This window comes from Felis catus, chromosome B2, assembly GCF_018350175.1.
Source record: "Felis catus isolate Fca126 chromosome B2, F.catus_Fca126_mat1.0, whole genome shotgun sequence".
NCBI classification, from domain to species: Eukaryota; Metazoa; Chordata; class Mammalia; order Carnivora; family Felidae; genus Felis; species Felis catus.
Window position 1 is genome coordinate 21,901,101 of NC_058372.1, and position 20,185 is coordinate 21,921,285.

At 43.1% G+C, this 20,185-nt stretch overlaps 1 protein-coding gene and 1 long non-coding RNA gene across 7 annotated transcripts in view; one reads left to right on the forward strand and one right to left on the reverse strand.

Moving 5' to 3' along the window:
* Positions 1-20,185, reverse strand: part of LY86 (lymphocyte antigen 86) — a 65,335-nt gene that overhangs the window by 9,058 nt on the left and 36,092 nt on the right. The window contains exon 4 of one of the 5 annotated variants that reach the window (XR_002156917.2): positions 1,179-1,231. The exons of 3 other annotated variants lie outside the window; for them this stretch is intronic. Coding sequence is in view for 1 of the 2 variants with exons in the window: in XM_045057167.1 (XP_044913102.1) it covers positions 7,570-7,676 (107 nt within the window). In the remaining variant the exon portion in view is untranslated. Of the gene's footprint in view, positions 1-1,178; positions 1,232-7,569; positions 7,677-20,185 lie in introns of those variants that run through there. One more of the 5 variants, XM_045057167.1, reaches the window with a different exon arrangement.
* On the forward strand, positions 466-18,907 carry LOC109499585. Of its 2 annotated transcripts, none has more exons than XR_002156918.2 (3): positions 466-573; positions 7,826-7,987; positions 18,792-18,907. It is a non-coding gene; the product is annotated as an uncharacterized LOC109499585 (long non-coding RNA). The 2 variants fall into 2 exon arrangements; XR_006597581.1 differs by having other exon boundaries at positions 476-573; positions 7,545-7,987.

Sequence of the window (20,185 nt, forward strand, 5' to 3'; positions counted from 1 at the left end):
CATCGACAACATGTAAATAACTAAACAAGGCAGTGTCTGGATTGTTGAAAGTGCTAGAAGGAGACATGTAGGTGGTGTAAGAGAGGCAGATGGTGAGATGGTTAGGAGGCCAGGCTGGAGCTGGGCTGCCTGGGGTTAAATCCTGAGACCACCTGTGATAACTGTTTCATCTTGGACAGTCATTATCTCTTTGGGCTCAGTTTCCTTGTTTTCAGAATGGGTATAATAATGATAATAACAGCGTCCACTTCCCTGAGCTCTGAGGAATCAAAAGATTAATCAATGTAAAGCTCTAATACCGGTGTCTGGAAAGCACTCAATAAGTAATTTGCTAAAATAACAAACTAGGAGACGCCAAGTTTGGTTGGATGGCTGGTTATCTCTAAGGAGATGATATTTGAGCTAAGCCCTGGGGGAAGGGAATGAGACAACATTCAGTAGCTCTGATGCAATAATGGAGAGGGTAGATGGTTGGGTAGTTTTACTGAGCAAGAATGGTAAGGAGAGAAAGTCAACACTGTTGGGAATAGATTGGGGAAAGCTTATAATAACAAACCATGGAATCTAAGGAAGGTAAGGAAGAAAATGGAGGTGGGGGTGGGGGTTGATAGTAGAAACAGTGGTAGAGTTGGTTGAATGGAGTTTCCATCATGGCTGTCAAGGTCCTAGAATGGGTGAGCTGGAAGGACATGGTGAAGGCAGATGGCAGAAGGCTTCACAATGAGATTTCGGAAGTGGTGCATTTTCTGATGATGACAACACACAGCATTGACGTGGGAGTCAGGGGTTGAGGTGGAATGATGGAAACGGTAGTTGGAAAATGGTAGTGGAGGTGAATCAGCTGAGACATTATGGTGGTGATGGGCTGTGACTGCCTCCTCTGTGACTCCCCAGCCCCATGCACTTAACACATTGTAAGCGGTGCCTAAGAGCACAGGCTCTGGGGTCAGATTGTCTGTGCTGGGTTTGAATTTTGTCTTTTCTTATTACTAATTGGCCAAGTCACCTAATCTTTCTGGGCCTCAGTGTCCTCAGCAGGAAACATGGGCAGGTTATAATAATATTCACCTCAGAGTTGTTGTGAGAATCAAATGAGTTAATACAAGTAAAACTCTTTTAATAGCATCTGGCACATGGGGAGCAGTCAGTAGGTATTTGCCATTAATATACTCACTCACCAATCCACTCTACAGGGCATCCGCCCAATACAGGCCAGGCACTGTGCCAGGTGCTAGATACAACAGGAGACAAGAATATTATGTGAAACATTTGAATCATTGGCCACCCAGAATTGTAATCATTTGTTTACAGGCTGTTTCCTGCAGTAGCCCGTGCCTTCTTGTTTGCATAGCTCCCAGTGCATTGCAGAATCTAACACACAGCAGGGTGCAATATAGGGTTGTTGTAGAGGTTGTTGAATGAGCAGATACAGAGCCAGGACATGGGTTTGTCAAGCAACTTCATTTTTGCTCCTGCTGTTGTAATCCTCTCCCTGCTGGAAGGCTCTGGACCTGGGCTGTTTACACGAGAGACCGGATTAGGGAATGAGCCAGCAGAGCAGCCAATATGGTGGTGAGGGTGGAGGGATGGTAGAGGAGAATGGAGGAGAAAAAAAATGCTTATTAGTTTATTGATGGCATTATGTGTTTTTTAAATATATTCTTTAAAAGTTTACTTATTGATTTTGAGAGAGAGAGAGAGAATGTGTGGGGGACGGGAGAGAGAAAGGGGGACAGAGGATCTGAAACTGGCTCAGTGCTGACAGCAGAGAGCCCCATGCAGGGTTTGAACTCATGAACCATGAGATCATGATAGAAGTCAAAGTCAGACGCTTAACTGACTGAGCCACCCAGGTGACCCTTATTGATGGCATTAGGTATTCAGCTCTTTTAATGGCACAGTGACTTCTGTCTCACATATCCCCTGGTGCCTAACCACTGCTCAGTAAATATTTGGAGACAGAACAAAATCTCCATGAAATGAGGTTTTGGGTCAAGGGCAGCATGGTTGGTGTGTGAACAGCTGCCCACACAGAATACTATCAAGGGCATGAGGGTAATCCTTTTTGAAAAAGGCCTCTCCAGGCAATCTGAACCTCAACTTCTACCAGGAGACCCATTCTTTGCATAGACTTTGGCTTCTGTTAAATGCTCGTGCCCCCAACACATCCATTCTTCCTTCCCTTGGTCAATTTCTTGTACCTCACAAGGAGAACGCACAAACATGGTGGTTGCCAGATGGACAGCCTTCCTATTTCATTGCACTAAATGAAGTGATCCATTTATTTTTGAAAGGAAATTGATATTTGGTTGTGGATATAAGCAAAACTTTAATTGGAAACTACTTTTCCGTACAAGATGATTTTGGAAATAGAGATATTGAACTTCTGGATCTTATCCTTGAGAATCTTCCGGTGCAACTGAGAAAGATACAATGACTAGCTACACTGAATGTTAACTGTGTGAGGAGTGAGTGATATATGTGGGTGGTGTATCTCACAAGTGCAGAGAGCTCAGAGGGGGCTGCCTAGGATTGGATTGTAGTGCTGGCATACTGTACAACCTGAGGGCATACCATTCACATTATAATTTATGTGAGTGGTGCCCCCTGGAGTTGTGCAATGCAGTGGCCCAACTACCAGTACACTGTTCCTTTTTAGGAAATTCTCTCTTCCCCAGGGGGTGTTATTTTACCCAAGCCAGAATAATCTGAGCAAGAAGACAATGAGACCCAGGACCAATCTATTCTGTCAAGAGATGGTTGATTTCGACTCACTGGTATCTAGAGCTGTTCACTGTCTGCCTGGGGTTGCAGCCTTCTTACTGCGTCTGTGACTCCTAGATAGCCTTTCAGAAAATCCCTTTGCTTTTGTTGTCTGCTTTTGTTTCTGCTACCCACAATTCAAGGACTGTGAATGCTGTGGGCATGAACCAGTCAAAATCATTCATGCTGGCCATCAAGGTATGGGAATGCAGTGCAGCCCAGGAGCAGAGCCCAAGAATGGAGAGAGGGAGTGTGCCTGTTTGTGTCTGGTCTGGTTGGGTTCCCCTGGAAACATTTTACCCCTGCTTTGTGCTTCTACTGATTGTTCTAAGGTGGCATAGTGCAAATTACTTGACCTTGGAAGCAGACAGACCTGGGTTTAGGACCCAGCTCTCCCATTCCTCAGCTGAACATCCATTCTGGAACTCAATTTCTGCACTTGCAAGATAGAAATGGGACTGACTCTCCCGCAGGGCATTGAGAGGACCAGAGAACTTGTGTATAAACTTGATGAGAAGAGTAGGGTTCCCAGTAAGGGCAGAATCACTATTTATTATTATTGTTACTGTTATTAGTTGTATTATTATTCACTGGATGTGAAGAAGGGTGACGTAATGAAAACTCACTTGGATGCTGAGGAACACACCAGGCCTAGGTTTTGGAACCTTTGGCAGAGCTAACAACCAGTAAATTCTGTGGGTGCCTTTGTTTTAAAGAAATGCATGAGGACAACTCTTTGAAGACTAACATTAGAATGACATCTAACATTCTATTATGCTCATTTAATGCTCCAAGATTTGCGAATTTATGTTTCAAATAAAGGGGTTCTTTACTGGACCAAGGGGGTTTTCATTAAATCTGTCTCTTACACTTTACGGTTTCAGTTGGAGCTTTTTGGGGTGTCCATGAAGTTCTGGAGCATGGCTGCAGGTAGCTCATGAAACTGTCTTCTTTTTTTAACCTAATGAAACAACACCTAAAATTAAATTCTCGCCCCTTCCATTCTCAGATCCTCCCTGATTCTGAGATTCCTTTAATTAACATTCTCACACTCCCGTTCTATAAAAAGAGCCCCAGTATATCTGTACCCACTCCTTCCTTTCCTCCATTTGAAATCTTTATCAGTTTTTAGTGTGCTGTGGATTAAAGAAATCCACCTCCCCGGTTCTGAGCCCATGAAGTCATTTCTGCGAATTGGCTTTGTTTTTGACCCAAATCTTTGTGTGGTTGGCACAGAGTGTCTTTTTCAGAAAGGAAATTGATTTTTAAATTGTGGAAATAAAAGGTCCCAAAGGGTTTTGGATCAGATGGACGAGGGGCTCAGGGCTGCCTCCCACTCTATAGCCTTTTGTCCTCAGCCACCAGTGCGGGTGCTGGCCTGGAAGTGTTCCCTGCAGGCGTGGGTTCTGTGGGAGGAGTCCTCCCCGTTTCCTGGCCCTTGCTAGTGCCTTCTTGCAATTGCCTCCAGTCTTCCAAATTTATTACAAAAATGTCATCAATATTTCAGCATTATTAGGGTGCTCGACAGTGTAAAACTGCTTAGAGTTATAATTTATGATAAGTCGGTCCATTAGTATATTCTGACAAAGACTTAAAAAATGATCATTTATTTATTTGCTCAGCTTTGAGCCTTTTCTCACCTGCCTGGCCCAGTCGGGGGAATCTTTGGGGGGTTGTGTTGAACTAGGAGGGCACAACCCTCACCCTGTCCTCCAGGAGTGGGAGCACCTCAGGACCTGGGAAGGCCCCATACAAGGGCTCCTGTGGGCAGTGGTCCCACAGTGAAGAGAACATTCCAACCAGACCAAAAGCCTCGTCTCAGGAGCGAGAGGGAGCGAGTGTATTACTTCATTTTGGTGAGCTCTAAATATATTGTTCTTTCCTCTCTCTGCCTCTGGGCATTTCTTTAAAGAGGCCCAAGTCTGTAGGTGGCACAGGCCCAGGCACCAGTCCTCATCTCTTCCCTGGTTTTAGCTCTGCTTTTTTCAGTCTCTGACCTTGCAGGGTGTGGAACGTGTTTCTTGGTCCCACAGGGCACTAGCTGCTGGTTAGGGCACTCATTTAAATCGATAATGAGCCTGCCTGCGTGGGGACCTGGAACAGGGTCCCCTGCCTCCAGGTTGAGTGTGGCTGCAGATAGACTCCCTGAGGGCCTGAAAGCCTGGAGGTTTCATCCAGGTTTCAAGGGATGGATTCCAGACAGTTTGGGCAGATAGCCCCAGGCTAGGCCCAGGCCCAGGCCCAATTTTTATTTACTGTCATCATCATCATCATTATTATTATTAATTTATTTATTTAGTGTGTGTGTGTGTGTGTGTGTGTGTGTGTGTGTGTGTGTTGTGTGTGGTACTTTGTCAGCTTCTCCATCTCCTGGGCCATTTCACCTATTAGTCTCTAGAGCCTCTGCAGTTCTTATGTCCCTCCTGAGGGCTTGCCACCAGGTAAGCATGCCTGTATCACCTCACAAGTGATCTCAGTCTCTGAGTACAGTTGCACAGGCAGCCCTGGCCGAGGGGGTAGGTGATTGGAAGCAGAAACACAGCTCCTGCCCCACGGGGCCAGACTGTGCAGGCTGGGGCTGGGCTGAGCCCCACCTGCAGATACTTCTGGTGTCCCGGCCACATCCCCTAACCAGTTTTGAAATCATGGCAGCCTTGGTGGCATCAGCCATGCCTCTGACATTATCCCAGGTCAAGAGCTCACACCTCTCTACACTTTCCCACTGCACAGCAGCCCGTGTAGGACAACCAGGAAGTGCAGGGACATTATCCTCTGCAGGCCTTCAACCCACAAGGACTGGAATCTGGGGATGTATTCCACAGCCTCCTGACTTTCAGAGGGGCAATTCTGAGATGCACACCGCGGTTCCCGAAGGATCCCAGTGGGAGTGAGCCCCAGTTCTCACACTGGAAATCAGCTTCCCATTTATCCCTTCCTGGCTTTTCCTCCTCTCTGGCATAACTACTCACCCCCAAGTCCTTGTCTCTGACTTTGCGGGGGGACCCCAAACTAGGAACGCTTCCTGGCAGAAGGTGAACCTTTTATTGAGGCCCCATAAAAGCTAGTCCTAGAAAGCTGGCTGCTGATATATTTGGGTCTGAGTCTAATGTTGGAGCCACCCAGCCTAGGAACAATGTGAACACCCTGAAAGCTGCTTTCTGACTGGCTTCTACGCCAAAGAGCAGGAAGAAGAATGAATGCCTTGGTTGTCCCTGAGACGGCTCGGAGCCTCGTGCTTTGGAGAGGACGGGAGTTGGGAGAAAGGGACAAGGAGGTGAAGACCTCCCTGGGTGTGTGGAGGTGAGGGAGCCGACAAGCTCAGGGAAGAGGGAGCAGAGAAGGAGAGGGAGAGGTGCACAGCTAGCCTCTCGGCTTCTGGTTTCTTCATTCAGTCACATGGACACTTCTTGTCGCTGAGCAATGGAGCATTGTAATAAACAAAGTGTCTTCCATTCACTGGTTCAAACTTTTGGGATTCCCTGGCATATCACATGACCCTTTTATTGGGAGAATTTTTTCTGTTGCTACTAGGAGCTCAGTAGTTAGAACATGTTCAATTTTATTTCCAAACATATCTTGAGATGTCCAGCATGTCATTTGGCCCCTTTGGCCCATTATTGTCACTCTGTCTGAGACCCCATAAAGCTCTGGGCATCATAACTGTGTGTGTGTGTTTTTTTTTTTCAGAATTAACAGCTGTACGTTGGAGCTCATAAGTATCTGATTAGAGTTTGGATTACTACATCTTAGCTTTGCTTATGCTACTTTGATATCTTTACCTGTTCCTTCAAATGGGCTTATGAGAACTTCCTTTTGGCCTTTTCCACTAGAGAAACTTAATATTATTTACAACTTAAAAACATTCACTGTGTACTTGCAATGGATCACTTATAAAACTATGAAGTGAGAAGCCTTCCAAGGTTTACTTGTTCATGGTCCTGTGATTTACACTTCTCTGGTGATTCAGAGATGTGCCTGTTGTTATCCCTATTCTTTTTTTTTTTTCCTAATAGCACACTGGCTTCCTCTTAATAATACATTTTTATAAATGTCTCATTGCCATCTTATCTTCTTCCTCTGCCAGAATGATTCCAGCAAATGGGTCATGGAATTGACTTCTAGCCAAATAGCTTCTGTTGTGAGTAGGGTCCAATGACAGGTGGGGGCTTTATGGGGTCTTGGATAGGGTGACAATAATGGCCCAACAAGGCAAACCTTTTCTTAGCAATGATATGGTCCCCTAACAGAAAAACTCGTTATCTCTCCTCAGGTAAATCAGTGTCTGTATCATCTGTGAAGTTCCAAACTGTTTGACTTCTGTGAGGGTATTTTCATTGAAAACATATAGAGTTTGAGTTTTCCTTGGATTATACACAATTATTTGGCTTTTTTTAAAAAATAAAAAGTAAAGTTTTCTTTTAAATGTTTACTTATTTTTGAGAGAGAGAGAGAGAGAGAGAGAGAGAGAGAGAGAGAGAGAGAATGAGCAGGGGAGGGGCAGAGAGAGAGAGGGAGGCAGAGGATCCAAAGTAGGCTCTGTGGTGACAGCAGTGAGTCCAGGGCAGGGCTCCAACTCACAAACCGTGAGATCAAAACCTGAGCCAAGCCGGACACTCAACCACCTGAGCCTCCCAGGAACCCCAATTATTTGACCTTTTCACATGGTATGCAGAGGTCAGACAGGATGGATTGGTTTTCCACTTGGGAGTTGTGCAGGCTAGGAGTGCCTACTCTCAAGATGTCCCTATCCTAATCCCCAGAATATGTATGTTACCTTCCAGGGCAAAAGGGACTTTCTAGATGCAATTACATTAAGGATTTTGAAATGGGGAGATTAACCTGGATTACCTGGATGAGTTCAGTGAGATCACAAGGATGGATAAATGCCAAGGAATGCCAGCATCCTCTAGAAACTGAAAAAGTCAAGGAAATGAATTCTCCCCTAAAGCCTCCAGAAGAAACATGGCCCTACTGACACTTTGAGTTTAGGCTTCTGACATCCAGTAGTGTAAGAGAATAAATTTGTGTTGTAAGTTACTAAATTTGTGGTCATTTGTTACAGTAGTAGGAAACTTACACAGTGGTCTTGGATAAAGAAAAGAGGCTCCAGGTGATCAACTTGAGAAGGGGTCAAGAGTGATGGCTTGTTTGGATTTGGGTCCCTGACAAAGGGCCCTTCAGAACCATGACACCAGCATAACCCAAGATTTCAGCAAAAGAGAAGGTACTTGGTTGGGCTTACGTCTTGGGCTAGAGAGTGAAATTTCCAACACAAATTCACACACTTGAATTCAGGATAGACTGTTAAAAAAAATTAAAGCAATGTAGAAACTACTAGATCAGTGATGTCTAATGATGTTCTGCAAAGATAGGAATGTTCTACATATGCATCATCAAATATGGTGGCCTCTAGCTAAATGTGGCTAGTGTGACTGATGACCTGAATTTTTAATTTAATTTAAATGTAAATGATTTAAATACAGACATGTGACAATGGTGATCATATTGGATAGCTTTAGGTCAGCACCGTCTAATAGAAATATAACGTGAGCCACATACATAATTCAAAATTTTCTAGTAGCCACATTTGACAAAAAGGAAAAAGAAGCAAATGAAACTAATTTAGTAATGTATATATATTTTAACCCACATCTTAAACATGTAATTTCAATATGTAACCAATATAAAAAGTATTAATGAGATATTTAGAATTCCGTTTTTCATACTTTTTTTTTTTTTTTTTTTTACAAAGTCTTCAAATTTAGTGTGTATTCCACACATAAAACAGATCTCATTCCAGGGGTGCTTTGGTGGCTCAGTTGATTAAGTGTCCGACTTTGGCTCAGGTCATGACCTCATGGTTCGTGGGTTCAAGCCCCACATTGGGCTCTGTGCTGACAGCTCAGAGCCTGAAGCCTCCTTCAGATTCTGTGTCTCCCTCTCTGTCTGCCACTCCCCTGCTCATTCTCTGTCTCTTTGTCTCTCAAAAATAAACAAAAGTTAAAAACAAAGCCCACATCTCACTCTGGACTGGCCACATTTCTGGTGTTCAATAGCCACATGTGGCTAGTGGCTACTGCAGCAAACAATGCCAATATTAAGTCACTGATGAAGAATTGGGGCCTAAAAGGTGAAATGATTTGCTTCCAAGTTTATTTCTCCTGTAAGACCTTTTGGTCTTGGCTGCTCAGCTTCCCTCCAAGAGATACATAACTTCTGACAATCAGAAAGGAAAGAAAGTTTAAGTTTTTGTCCCTACCAACTTATTTCTGAATTCCTGCAGATAAATACTTAATGTAACTCTCAAAATATAGCCTGTGAATTGGCGGGCTGATTGGATTTCCAGAAATGGAAATGAAGAAGACGGTGCTGGGGAGAAAGAGAAGAAATTGAATTGATCTCCAGGAACCTGGGGCAGACTCAGGAAACAGCAGTGTGATGGGAAATAATGAAATAGACATTACAGAGGGTGGCCTCTCTCAGACTGGGGGTCTCCGGGGTCCACACAGATTGGAGCTCTCAGGATGTTTGCTAATATGCAAATACCAGCCACCCGTGGGATCAGAGTTTTGGAGCAGTCCGGGGAGCTGGGAGAAGGCCTTCTTAATTGGGTTCTTAAATGATTATTACATGAAAGTGTGGGAGTCATTGAGCCAGGTTTATGCAAAATCTGCAACAGGCTGAGAATTTGTAAAGGAGCTTGTATTGCCTTAGAAAATTAAAAATGCTTTGGTCCTGGGTCATCATTAGTCTAAATATGCTGGGCTCAACTAAAGGGAAAATGTGATGTCATAGGAGAGTTTCAAAACATTCTTGGCTCTTACAAATGGGCTTGAATTTGTGGATAGAGGGAAATCTCCCAGGCCTATGGGATTCCTTAATAGGCCGTAGGTTTCCTTTCTTTTCTTTTTTTTTTTTCTTTTTTTTCTTTTTTTCTTTTCTTTTCTTTCTTTTTTCTTTTCTTTTCTTTCTTTTCTTTTCTTTTCTTTCCTTTCCTTTCTTTTCTTTTCTTTTCTTCTTTTCTTTTCTTTTCTTTTTTTTCTCTCTTCTTCTTCTTCTTTTTCTTCTTCTTCTTCTTCTTCTTCTTCTTCTTCTTCTTCTTTCTTCTTCTTCTTCTTCTCCTCCTTCATGAAAAAGTCCTCTTTTGCTTGGTTTTTGCTGGTGCCCTCTCCAGGGTGATCATTGTTTCCACTTTGGTTTTTGCGGTGTTAAGAGGGGGGTTTTTTGCTATCACAGTAGCACACCCCAGCTTCTGCAGACTCCCCACCAGTCTGCAGCAGTGGTGGCTGCCCAGCAAATCCACAGCTGCTTGAAGGTTGCAGACGAGGAATACAACATGAAGAGAAGAAAGGCCAAAGGCTGAGGAGATGATGCTCCAAATGTCCAGTTCCATGAGAAATGCAAATGGGTCTGTCTCCCCAGGGGCACACAGGGGCCATGGAGACTCGGCTCTGTCAGCCACCAGAGAATACACAGCTCAGTCATGTTCTTGCCACCTCAGAGAGAAAGGGTCTTAAACTTCAAACCCTTGAAAGCTCTACTGCCTCTGCCTGCCTTGCTAAAACGCAGACTTCCATTCTGAGATGGATGACCTCAGGGGCCCAGAGCCCTGGCTTGAGAAACCCCTAATCAGCTGCATGAAGTAACTTCCATTTATCACTCCAAACTCCGTTCTAAGGGCTTTGTGTGGATCACCCCATCTTATCCTTGTAAGAATCCCATGAGGTGTCTCGTATTTTCCTTATTGTACACATGAGCAGAGTGAGGCTCTGAGAGGCTGTGTAATTTGCCTGAAGTTGTATACAGGCAAGTGGCAGTGGTGGTCCAACTCCGTGCAGGTTTAGCTTCAAACTCTGGGCTTATCGCTATCTAGGCTAGTGGTTCTCAAAGTGTAGTGCCTGGACCAGCATCAGCAGCCTCCCCTGGGGACTTGTAAGAAATGCAAATGTTAAACCTCCTCTCTAGATGTACTGAATCGAAAATGGGGGTGGGCATGTCCAATAATCTGTGGTTGAAAAGTCCTCCAGGTGATGTGATGTATATGTTAGCTTGAGGACCACTCTCCTGGGCTATGCCCCCCTGCACCCCTCCAAGCTGGCTCTGCAGTGAGATAAGGTAGGCAGCAGTAAATTCCTGGAGGATAATATCAGGTTTGGTAGTGTGCTCCTGCAGCGAAAGAATGACAGTAGGGACGGCAATGACAGGCTCCCCACCTGGTACTGTTCCTGGTGGCCAAGAAGTATCACCCCTCCATGGGTCTATTGATTTATCCAAGTGAAGTGGAACCAAGACACATGAGTTCCCATCTAAGCCACTTTGTCATCGACGGAAAGAGGAAAAAAATCTGGGATCATGAGAGTTTGAGAAGGAGGTACAGGGACAGCAAAGCAGAAAGCCTGAAGCAGGTGGCCTAAAATGACCCACATATCAGGGGTAAGCAAATAGGTGGGACAGATGACCTAGAGAAGACATATCTTAAAAGTGAGTCCTCAGATAAAATTGCTTGTTCCCCTTCTCTTATAGCAGAAATCAATGACCGTGCTCCTGGGGCTCACATTCATTAATCCATGTGCAGTGAACCCCAAATGCTTGAGAAGTGAGGCTCACGGTAGGGGTGCCTGGTTGGGAGCATGCTTTATAGAGATTGTCGGGACCATTGGTGTAGATTAACCATGGAAGCACTTGCCTGGAAGGTGTTTTTGCGTCTTCTGCTACAGCAATGCAAGGCATAGGGCATTTTGCAGAAAGCATTTGTGGGACTTTTTCCAAATCTAGGCAATTTCTGAATTTCCTCCATTTCATAGACCTGTGAAAAGGCACACATAGAGGGATAGGGCAATAGAAATCTGATGGATGGAATCAGAATTGCTGATCTAGATAGAACTGTTCAGACGGAGTTTTGCATTGTTACAGACAGTGAGATTGAGAAGATTCTGTAATTAATATTAATGATGCTCGGAGGATGGCCAAGTGCACTCATTTGGCATAAACCAGGACAGATGAAAGACACCCCAACTAACCAAAAGGAAGGAGGGCAGGTAGCCAACTTAAGCATCCCCTATGCTTCTGGCTTTGTCTTATTCGTACAAGTAAAATCAGGGACTATTATAACAGAATCCCTTAGCTGCTGTCAGAGATAATATCTACCTTGTGGGAAATGTCATGTCAGACTTTATATACAGTACTCAGGGGACCTACTCTGTGTTTATTGAAATTCATCTAATTACAATGCATTCCTCACTTTGGACAAACACTTAAAGCAGTAACCTTCAGATTTACACAAAAGATAAACCAGGGAGCAATTATTTCCTTGACTAAAGGGTTCTTCAGCTTATAAAAGGTGTCCCTGTAATATTTATTTTAATTACAAGCTTTCCAAATGCATTTGAAATTAATCCCACAACTACTTTTTTTTTTATCTGTCTCTCACATATTGCATGAAGTATATCAATATCTGTTGTATTTCTTTTTTTTTAAATATAACTTATTGTCAAATTGGTTAACATACAGTGTGTAAAGTGTGCTCTTGGTTTTTGGGGTAGATTCTTTGTTGTATGTATTTATTTAATAGATTTGCTCTTCCTGGAAGGTGCTAGCCTCCACATAGAGAGACGAGTGCACTGTGCAGGTCTTCTGAAGACTGTTGAGTTCTGCCCCTCTCTGGGATTCTGACATGCATGTGACATCAAGTCCTCTCAGCTTTTCATTGTGTTTCAGCCATGCCAATCACAGCTGCCAAGGTCTACTTCCCCTTGACCTAAGGTGTCCTACTTTATAATCATATATACCCGGTATACACACATGAGTGTGTGCACACACATGTTGTTATTTAACTTCTTCAAGCTTTTATTTTATTTATTTATTTATTTATTTATTTATTTATCTATCTACCTATCTATCTATCTTGAGAGAGAGGGAGAGAGTGAGCAAGGGAGGGGCAGAGTGAGAGAGGTAGAGAGAGAATCCTAAGCAGGCTCCTCGCTGTCAGAGCAGAGCCTGACATGGGGCCCAATCTCACGAACCGTGAGATCATGACCTGAGCCAAAACTGACTGGGCCACCCAGGTGCCCCAAACCTCTATCTTAATTTCAGTTGGTTTTGGCAAGAGCTTGGGTGCAACTGATATTCACAAGTTAATCCATGAAACAATAAACAAATTAGTTTTGAAGGCCAATTAGTACTTAGCGCTGTGAAACCAATACCCTTTACCTGGGTTGACCCACCCTGACCAGAACTCATAGAAGTTTGGCCAGAGTCAAGTCTGACAATTGATGTGTCTTTGTCATCAAGAATGAAAATCCTGTGTTCATTCTATTTACTTTATGGTCTTAATATAAGTTTTTGCCAAAGCTCCATGTTCATTATCAGTTGAGAATCTTGTTTCTACATAGCCCTGTACACTATATTCTGGACAGCCAAAACACAAGCCACTCTGTTCCTTTGAGTATCCCCATCTCACATTCTGTTTGGGTGGAGTGTGTCCTGCAGCGGATCCTTCCTACTTCCCAGATTGGTATCTCAGTTTCATGTTCAACAGTAAGTCCTACAATAAGTTTTATTCTCTTCTTTTCATTTTATGCTCATCTTCCTGAGACAGGATATTCCAGGAAAGTTGCTAAACAAAGTGAACCCCAGTTTGTTGAGAATGGATATCAAAGTATGTTGACCTCATGGTAAATCAGAAGGGGATAAAAGGGACTGAGATGAGCTCAACTCATTTTTAAGCTAGACAAAGCTGTGGGGTCTCGTTCACGGTGGAGATCAGTGCTGACAAATCCAAATTTTGTAAAAATTTTATATATGAGACCATTGTGGGATAGTCTTGTTGGGGCCTTGGGGACAAACCATACCTCTGTGGGTAGACGTCATGTTTCCAGGAAGGAAGTGGACATTTCCACCACCACTCATTCTGGAAAGAAGTCAAGTCAGGGGCATAAAATGAGAACTTTAGAGACTGACTTTAGACCAACACAGGAAAAAACAAAACAAAACAAAACAAAACAAAACAAAACAAAACAAAGACACAAGAGACTTCTTCATTTACTCCACAGGAAGTCCTGGGATCCTGAGCAGGTGGCAGAGTGTTAGGTCAATTGCCCCCAGCTTCTGGTGAGCTGATTTGAGTCGGGATCCTTACTAGGTTCATTCCTGTGGGAAACCCTAGCCTGGGTAAACCAACCATGGGTCCCTCAAGCTGCTCCACCCCTGCCTCGAGGTCCCTCAGGTAGAGGAGGAGGCAGAGAGACATGTCATTGCCATGTTTATTGCTTTCCAATGTGCCAGACATGTTCTTTTTTTTAATATGAACTATTACCTGGAAAAGAATTATGGTTACTCCCATTGCATAGATGAAGTAACTGAGAACCAGAGAGATCAAATGATTCTCCAGAAAGAAGTGGCTTCTATCCCCAGCCTATAAATGGCAGCTGTGGAGAGAGGAGGAGACTATCAGTCCTACTCTATGACTTTTCTTTCCTCCTTTCCTTCCTTCCATTCTTCTTTCCTTCTTTCCTCTCTTTTTTTGTTTTAAAGATTTTATTTTTAAGTAATCTTTATACCCAATGTGGGGCTTGAGGTCACAACCCCAAGATAAAGAGTTACATGCTCCATTGACTGAGCCAGCCAGGTGCTCCTCTGGCTTTTTAAACAGTTCTCTTTCTTCCCTGCCATTGGCCTCTCTCATTTGTCTTTCTGTTATGCCCCTTTCTTTGCCCCAAATCTAATTTGTTGGCACTGGAAAAGCATAGTTTAAAGCAAGTTGTTACATTTTCCAAAGTAACCTAATCTTAATTTATCCTGAACCTTAGGTGAGTGTTCACCACAGTGAAAGCCAGAGAATACCTGTGCTTGGCAATTCTGGCTAAGAGCCTTGAATCCTTATTTTCCTTACAGCTGTCATTCTCAAGACTTAGCATGCAACAGAACCATCTAGAGCAGGACTGGCAAGCTATAGTCTGTGGGCCAAATACCCCTAATGGCCTGTTTTTCAGCAGACATGAGCTAGGATTGTTTTTATATTTTTAAATGATAGAAAAAAAAATCAAAAGAAGAATAATATTTAACAACACAGGAAAGTTACATGAAATTTACATTTCAGTGTCCATAAATAAAGTTTTATTGGTACACAGCCATGTCCATTCATTTCCATATTGTCTATACTTTTATCCTGCAGAGAGGCCAGACGAACATATAGCCTGCAAAACCTAACCTTTACAGAAAGGGTAATTGCTACCTCACCCTTGACAGAAAAACTTTGCTGACCTGTGACCCAAAGGGATTTTTAAAATACAGAGTGCTAAGCACCAACCCTGGAGTTTCTAATTCAATAAGTCTGGGTGGGGCCAAAAATGTGTGTTTCTGATAATTTCTTACATGATGCTGATGTTTCTGGTCTAGGGACCACACTTTGGGAACCACCACCGTATATAATGACTGGTTATGCCCAAAATGATTATTTGGTTCCTATAATTTTGTTGTGCCTTTTAAATCTTGTTTCCAATTCTAGTGGAGGGCTGAAATGAGTCATACTTCTCTAGCAGAGTTTTCTTGATGTTCAAAGAGACTATGTAGCAGACAGGTTTAGAGCGAGTCCCTGGAGCCCAGCTTCTTGGAGAGAAGCCCAGCTCTACCACTTTCTGGCTTTGTGACCTTGGGTAAGTTTCTTAACCTCTCTGGGACTCAGTTTCCTTTTCTCTTAACATGAAGATAATAACAATAATAGCTTCTATACCTCACAAGGTTGATACAAACAGTAAATTGGTTAATATACATAACACATCTGCAAAGGTCCCTGGCATGTATTAAATGCTGTGATAATGCCAGATGTTATGGAGTCATCCCTGTCTGGGGCTAAGGTAGTACTCCTCAACCTTGGCAGAGTGTTGAAACCACCTGCTTTGGGTTGTACCTCTAGAGATTCTGATTTAACTAGTCTGTGGTGTGGGGTGTTGGGATCTTCAGCATTGTAAAGGTAAATTAAAATGGAGCACTGCCCAATAAAAATATAATGGCAGTTGCATGTGTCATTTTACATTTTTTAGTGGTCATGTTTAAGAAGGTGAAACTAATTTTAATAATGTCAATAACAATGTTTTATTTTTGATAAATAATAAATAAAATAGTAATTATATATTTTACTTAACATAGTATGTCTCAAATATTATTATTTCAACACATAACCAATATCACAATGATTGAGGTATTTCACTTTCTTTGTTTTCGTATTATGTCTTTGAAATTAAGTGTGTACTTTACATTTATAGCACATCTCAATTAGCCTGGCTACATTTCCGTGGCTGGGTAGCCACGGCTTGTGGCTTGTGGCCACTGCATAGAACAGCGTGGGTGTAGCTAATGTACAACCAAGATTGAGATCCACTGGGGTAAGGGCCCTTGCGGACCAGCCCAAAGCCATGGAGCTTCTTCTGACATTACTGTTCTTAACTTGAGTATAAAGGAAGTTTACTGCAGCTTCTCTCTCTATGGTTAGTAATCAGGTGTGGCCATTAGGACATTCGATTTAATCCAAGTTTAGTCTTAAAAACTGATGTCAATTTGAAGGCAGCAAGATCAAGTAAAGCAAATGAATCTACATGACCTGATGCCACCAGAGGCGAGAAAGACACTATGGGAACATTAACAGAGGACTAAGTAAAACAGTGATCTGTTTTGGTTCCTTCTCAATGAACCCATAGCTGGGTAAAGGGGGAAGGGGTGTTGAGTATCCCAGAAAAAAAATATGAAGCAGATATTAAGCAATCCCTTGACATTCTATGCTACATTTTGACTCAGAACTTTCTGACTCTAAATATCACTGAATATTAAGTAGGTCAAGATGCTTTTCGAAAAGAGGAAGAGGAAGAAGAAGAGAATTCACCCTCTCCATTCTTTCCTACAGTGCTCAACTAACCTTCAAAAAGAATAACCTTGTAAATTTATTGTAAAAGCAAAAGAGATTTCCAAAAAGATAAGAACAAAGATCTGTAGTTCTACCACTTAGAGATAACCACTATTAGCACCCAAGTGTGTACTATTTCAGAGCTTTTTGGTGCATCCACTTACACATATTTTAATAAAAACAGTGTCCAAGAGTTAGAACTCTTTTATAGCAAGATTCTTTGTCACTTAACAACATTTTTATATTTTCAAGTAATTTAATAATCTCCTGCAACAGCATATTGAACCTGTGTTTGGCTGGACAATGATCTACTTAATCAATCCCCTATAACTGTATATATAGACTGTTTCCCTCAAACTGCTAATCACAGCACAAATGCTAATGCCAAAAGAAGAACGTCCCTTGGTATTTATTTATTTATTTATTTATTTATTGTAAATGTTTATTTATTTATATTTGAGAGAAAAAGCATGCACAAGCAGGGGAGGGACAGAGAAAGAGAGAGAATCAGAAGCACACTCCAGGATCCGAGCTGTTTCCAGGTGCATAGCCTGTTGTGGGGCTCGAACCCATGAACCGTGAGATCATGACCTGAGCTGAAGTCTGATACCACCCGAAGACTGAGCCACCCAGGCACCCGTCCCTTGGTCTTTAAATCTGACAACCTCGGGGCGCCTGGGTGGCGCAGTCGGTTAAGCGTCCGACTTCAGCCAGGTCACGATCTCCCGGTCCGTGAGCTCGAGCCCCGCGTCGGGCTCTGGACTGATGGCTCAGAGCCTGGAGCTTGTTTCCGATTCTGTGTCTTCCTCTCTCTCTGCCCCTCCCCTGTTCACGCTCTCTCTGTCCCAAAAATAAATAAATGTTGAAAAAAAAAATCTGACAACCTCTTGCCTTAGAGCTAGCTGGGCAAGATGCAGAAGAAAAGGACACACTGTTTTATCCACATGGTCTCACTAAGCCTAACACATTAAGAAACATTTTTTTTTTCAGTTTATTTATTTTTTGCAAGAAATGAAGGGTGTGGGGAGGGCAGAGAGAGAGGGAGAGAGAGAATCCTAAGCAGGCTCTAGCATTGTCAGTGCAGAGCCAGATGTGAGTCTCAAACTCACCAACTGAGCCAACATCAAGAGTTGTACACTTAACCCACTGAGCCACCCAAGTGCCCCAAAATCCCAAGCAGGCTCTGCACTATTAGCATGGAGCCTGATGCCGGGCTCGAACTCAGGAACTGCAAGATCATGACCTGAGCTAAAGTCAGACACTTAACCAACTGAGCCACCCAGGCGCCCCTCCCCCATTTTGTAGTTTTTCTGGCTCAGAGAACAGCCAGCAGGGTGCAGAGTAATGCATAGTAATGCCGTGGAAATAATGACATCAAACAAATGATACTGAACACCATTGTGCCACCTTCAGCAGACACCAAGTTTTCTCACTGCTCTGCTCAGAAGGACCTGCAAACCCCAGAGGGACCCTGCTGCCTCTTAATATGTCAACAGCAGCTTGTGCTTGGATTTGAATTGGCTTCTCTCTGGTCTTAGAATTAATCACTTCTTTCAATAGAATCATTCCTGCAATAGGTTTGTGGGTGGGTTGGAAAAAAAAAGTAATAACCCAAGAAGCCTCAAAATTTAAGGTGTTAGTTTTTCTGGCTTATATAATTTGCATAATTATTTGTTCATGCCGCATTTGTATATCACTTCTCTGATTGCTTTATACGATGTGAAATTTCCTGGCAATTCCCCAAATGCCAGCTTCTCAGACTGAGTATGCAGGTTTCAGCCCATGGCAATAAAGCAAATAAATGACTGCAGGACTGCCCGGCATTCAGATAAGGTAAACACCAGCCTTTTGAGCTCTTACACTGAATTGGACACCTCAGTTTGGGAGAACAATATCTTTTCTATTTTATTAATTCTATTAAAACTATTCATAGGAGGAAAAACAAGGTTTTATTAAACTTGGAGGATCAAGATAACTCACCCTTTGCTAGGATATGGTGCACCTGTATCTTTGTGGCGCATATAAGCATTATTAGAGAGTCACTTTTAAGGGGACCTGGTAAACTTACATTCAATCTGTCATATAAAAATTCGATAAAACAAGTATTTATCGCATCTTTATTCTGTGCCAGGCTCTCTTTGCCAAATCTCCAGAGAGAGGAGCAAGAAATATTCCTGCCTTCAAGGAGTTCATGGTTTAAGGAGGAAGATACACACACACATGCTATGGGATACGATTCTAGCTGAGGTAAGTAGAGTGTGATGCTCCAGGAACATCCAGAGGGAGTAATTCATCCGGCTGGGTCTAGCCTGCCTCTCCAGCCCCATCAGACCTTCTATTTGAGAAAAGACTACCCTGGCTGCAGTAGGGAGGAGGGAAACCAGGTAGGACACCATTTCCATCATTCAGGAGGGAGTGAGGGAGACTTGGTTCAGGGAATAGAAGGAAGTACGAGTGAAGGTTGGCACAGTATGTGCTCTTTCTTACTAAGCTCATAGTGCTTCCGAGTGGACTTGTTTCCACATGTGGGTTCAAGAACACTTATTTTGGGGAAAAATTGGGAAGATAAGCAAAAGACAGGCAATAAAATTGTAGATGCTGCCTATGGAAAAGGTTAAATAGGTATCAGCTAGTGAAGAAGAAGTACACGAATGCATCCGATCAATCAGAAATATTTCCAGCAAGTTCAGAGAGGAAAGCTGACTGGCCAGTCTATGGTAAGTTAGCCAGGAGGGGGAAAAAAATGTCCCCATTTAAAATAAAGTCAGATCACTGGCCAGAATGAGTTCTTAAATGATGATTTTAAATAAACTCCTGGCCAAAAGGCACAATTCCTTGTTTCTTCTTTTGTTTATTCACTAAGATTATGGGTCTCAGAGCCAGCTCACCTGGATTTGAGCCATGGCTCTCACACTGTCTCTGTGACTTGGCACAAGTTGCTGAAACTCTCTGTGCATTGGCATATTAATAGTACTAAAGTTGTCCTCAAAAGGATGGGGTAGTAAGTACATGTCTTACTGGATGTGAAGCTCCTAGAACAGTGCCCAGCACAGAATGCTTAACTGATGTGGGCTCCTTCTATCTGCACGCACGCTGTACTGAGCACTCCCATTGTAGCAGGTGCATTTGAAGTCCTGGCCTTAGAGACTAAGAAGCTCCTACTCCAACCTCAAGAAGCCCATAGTCTATTGGGGATGATAAGTGGGAATAAATGAGGCCAATAAAGTGGCCATAAATAGGCCAATATGGCAAGTGCTACAATAGGAGTAAGCACCCCATACTTTGGAGAACAGAGAGGAGGATGATGAGGGAAGGCTGAGCTGAGGCCTGTCACCTACTCGTCATAGCAAAGCCCACTGGGCTTTAGTGGGCCTCCACTCCCTTTAATCCCCTGTTTCCTTTTCCTGCACAAACTTCCTCTGTCAGCACCCTTTACTGTGGGAAGGGGACCCCAGTTTCTCCTAGATCCTTTATTTAGAAAGCATAATTGGGTGATCTCACCCTGCCCTATCTGAATGAGGAAAT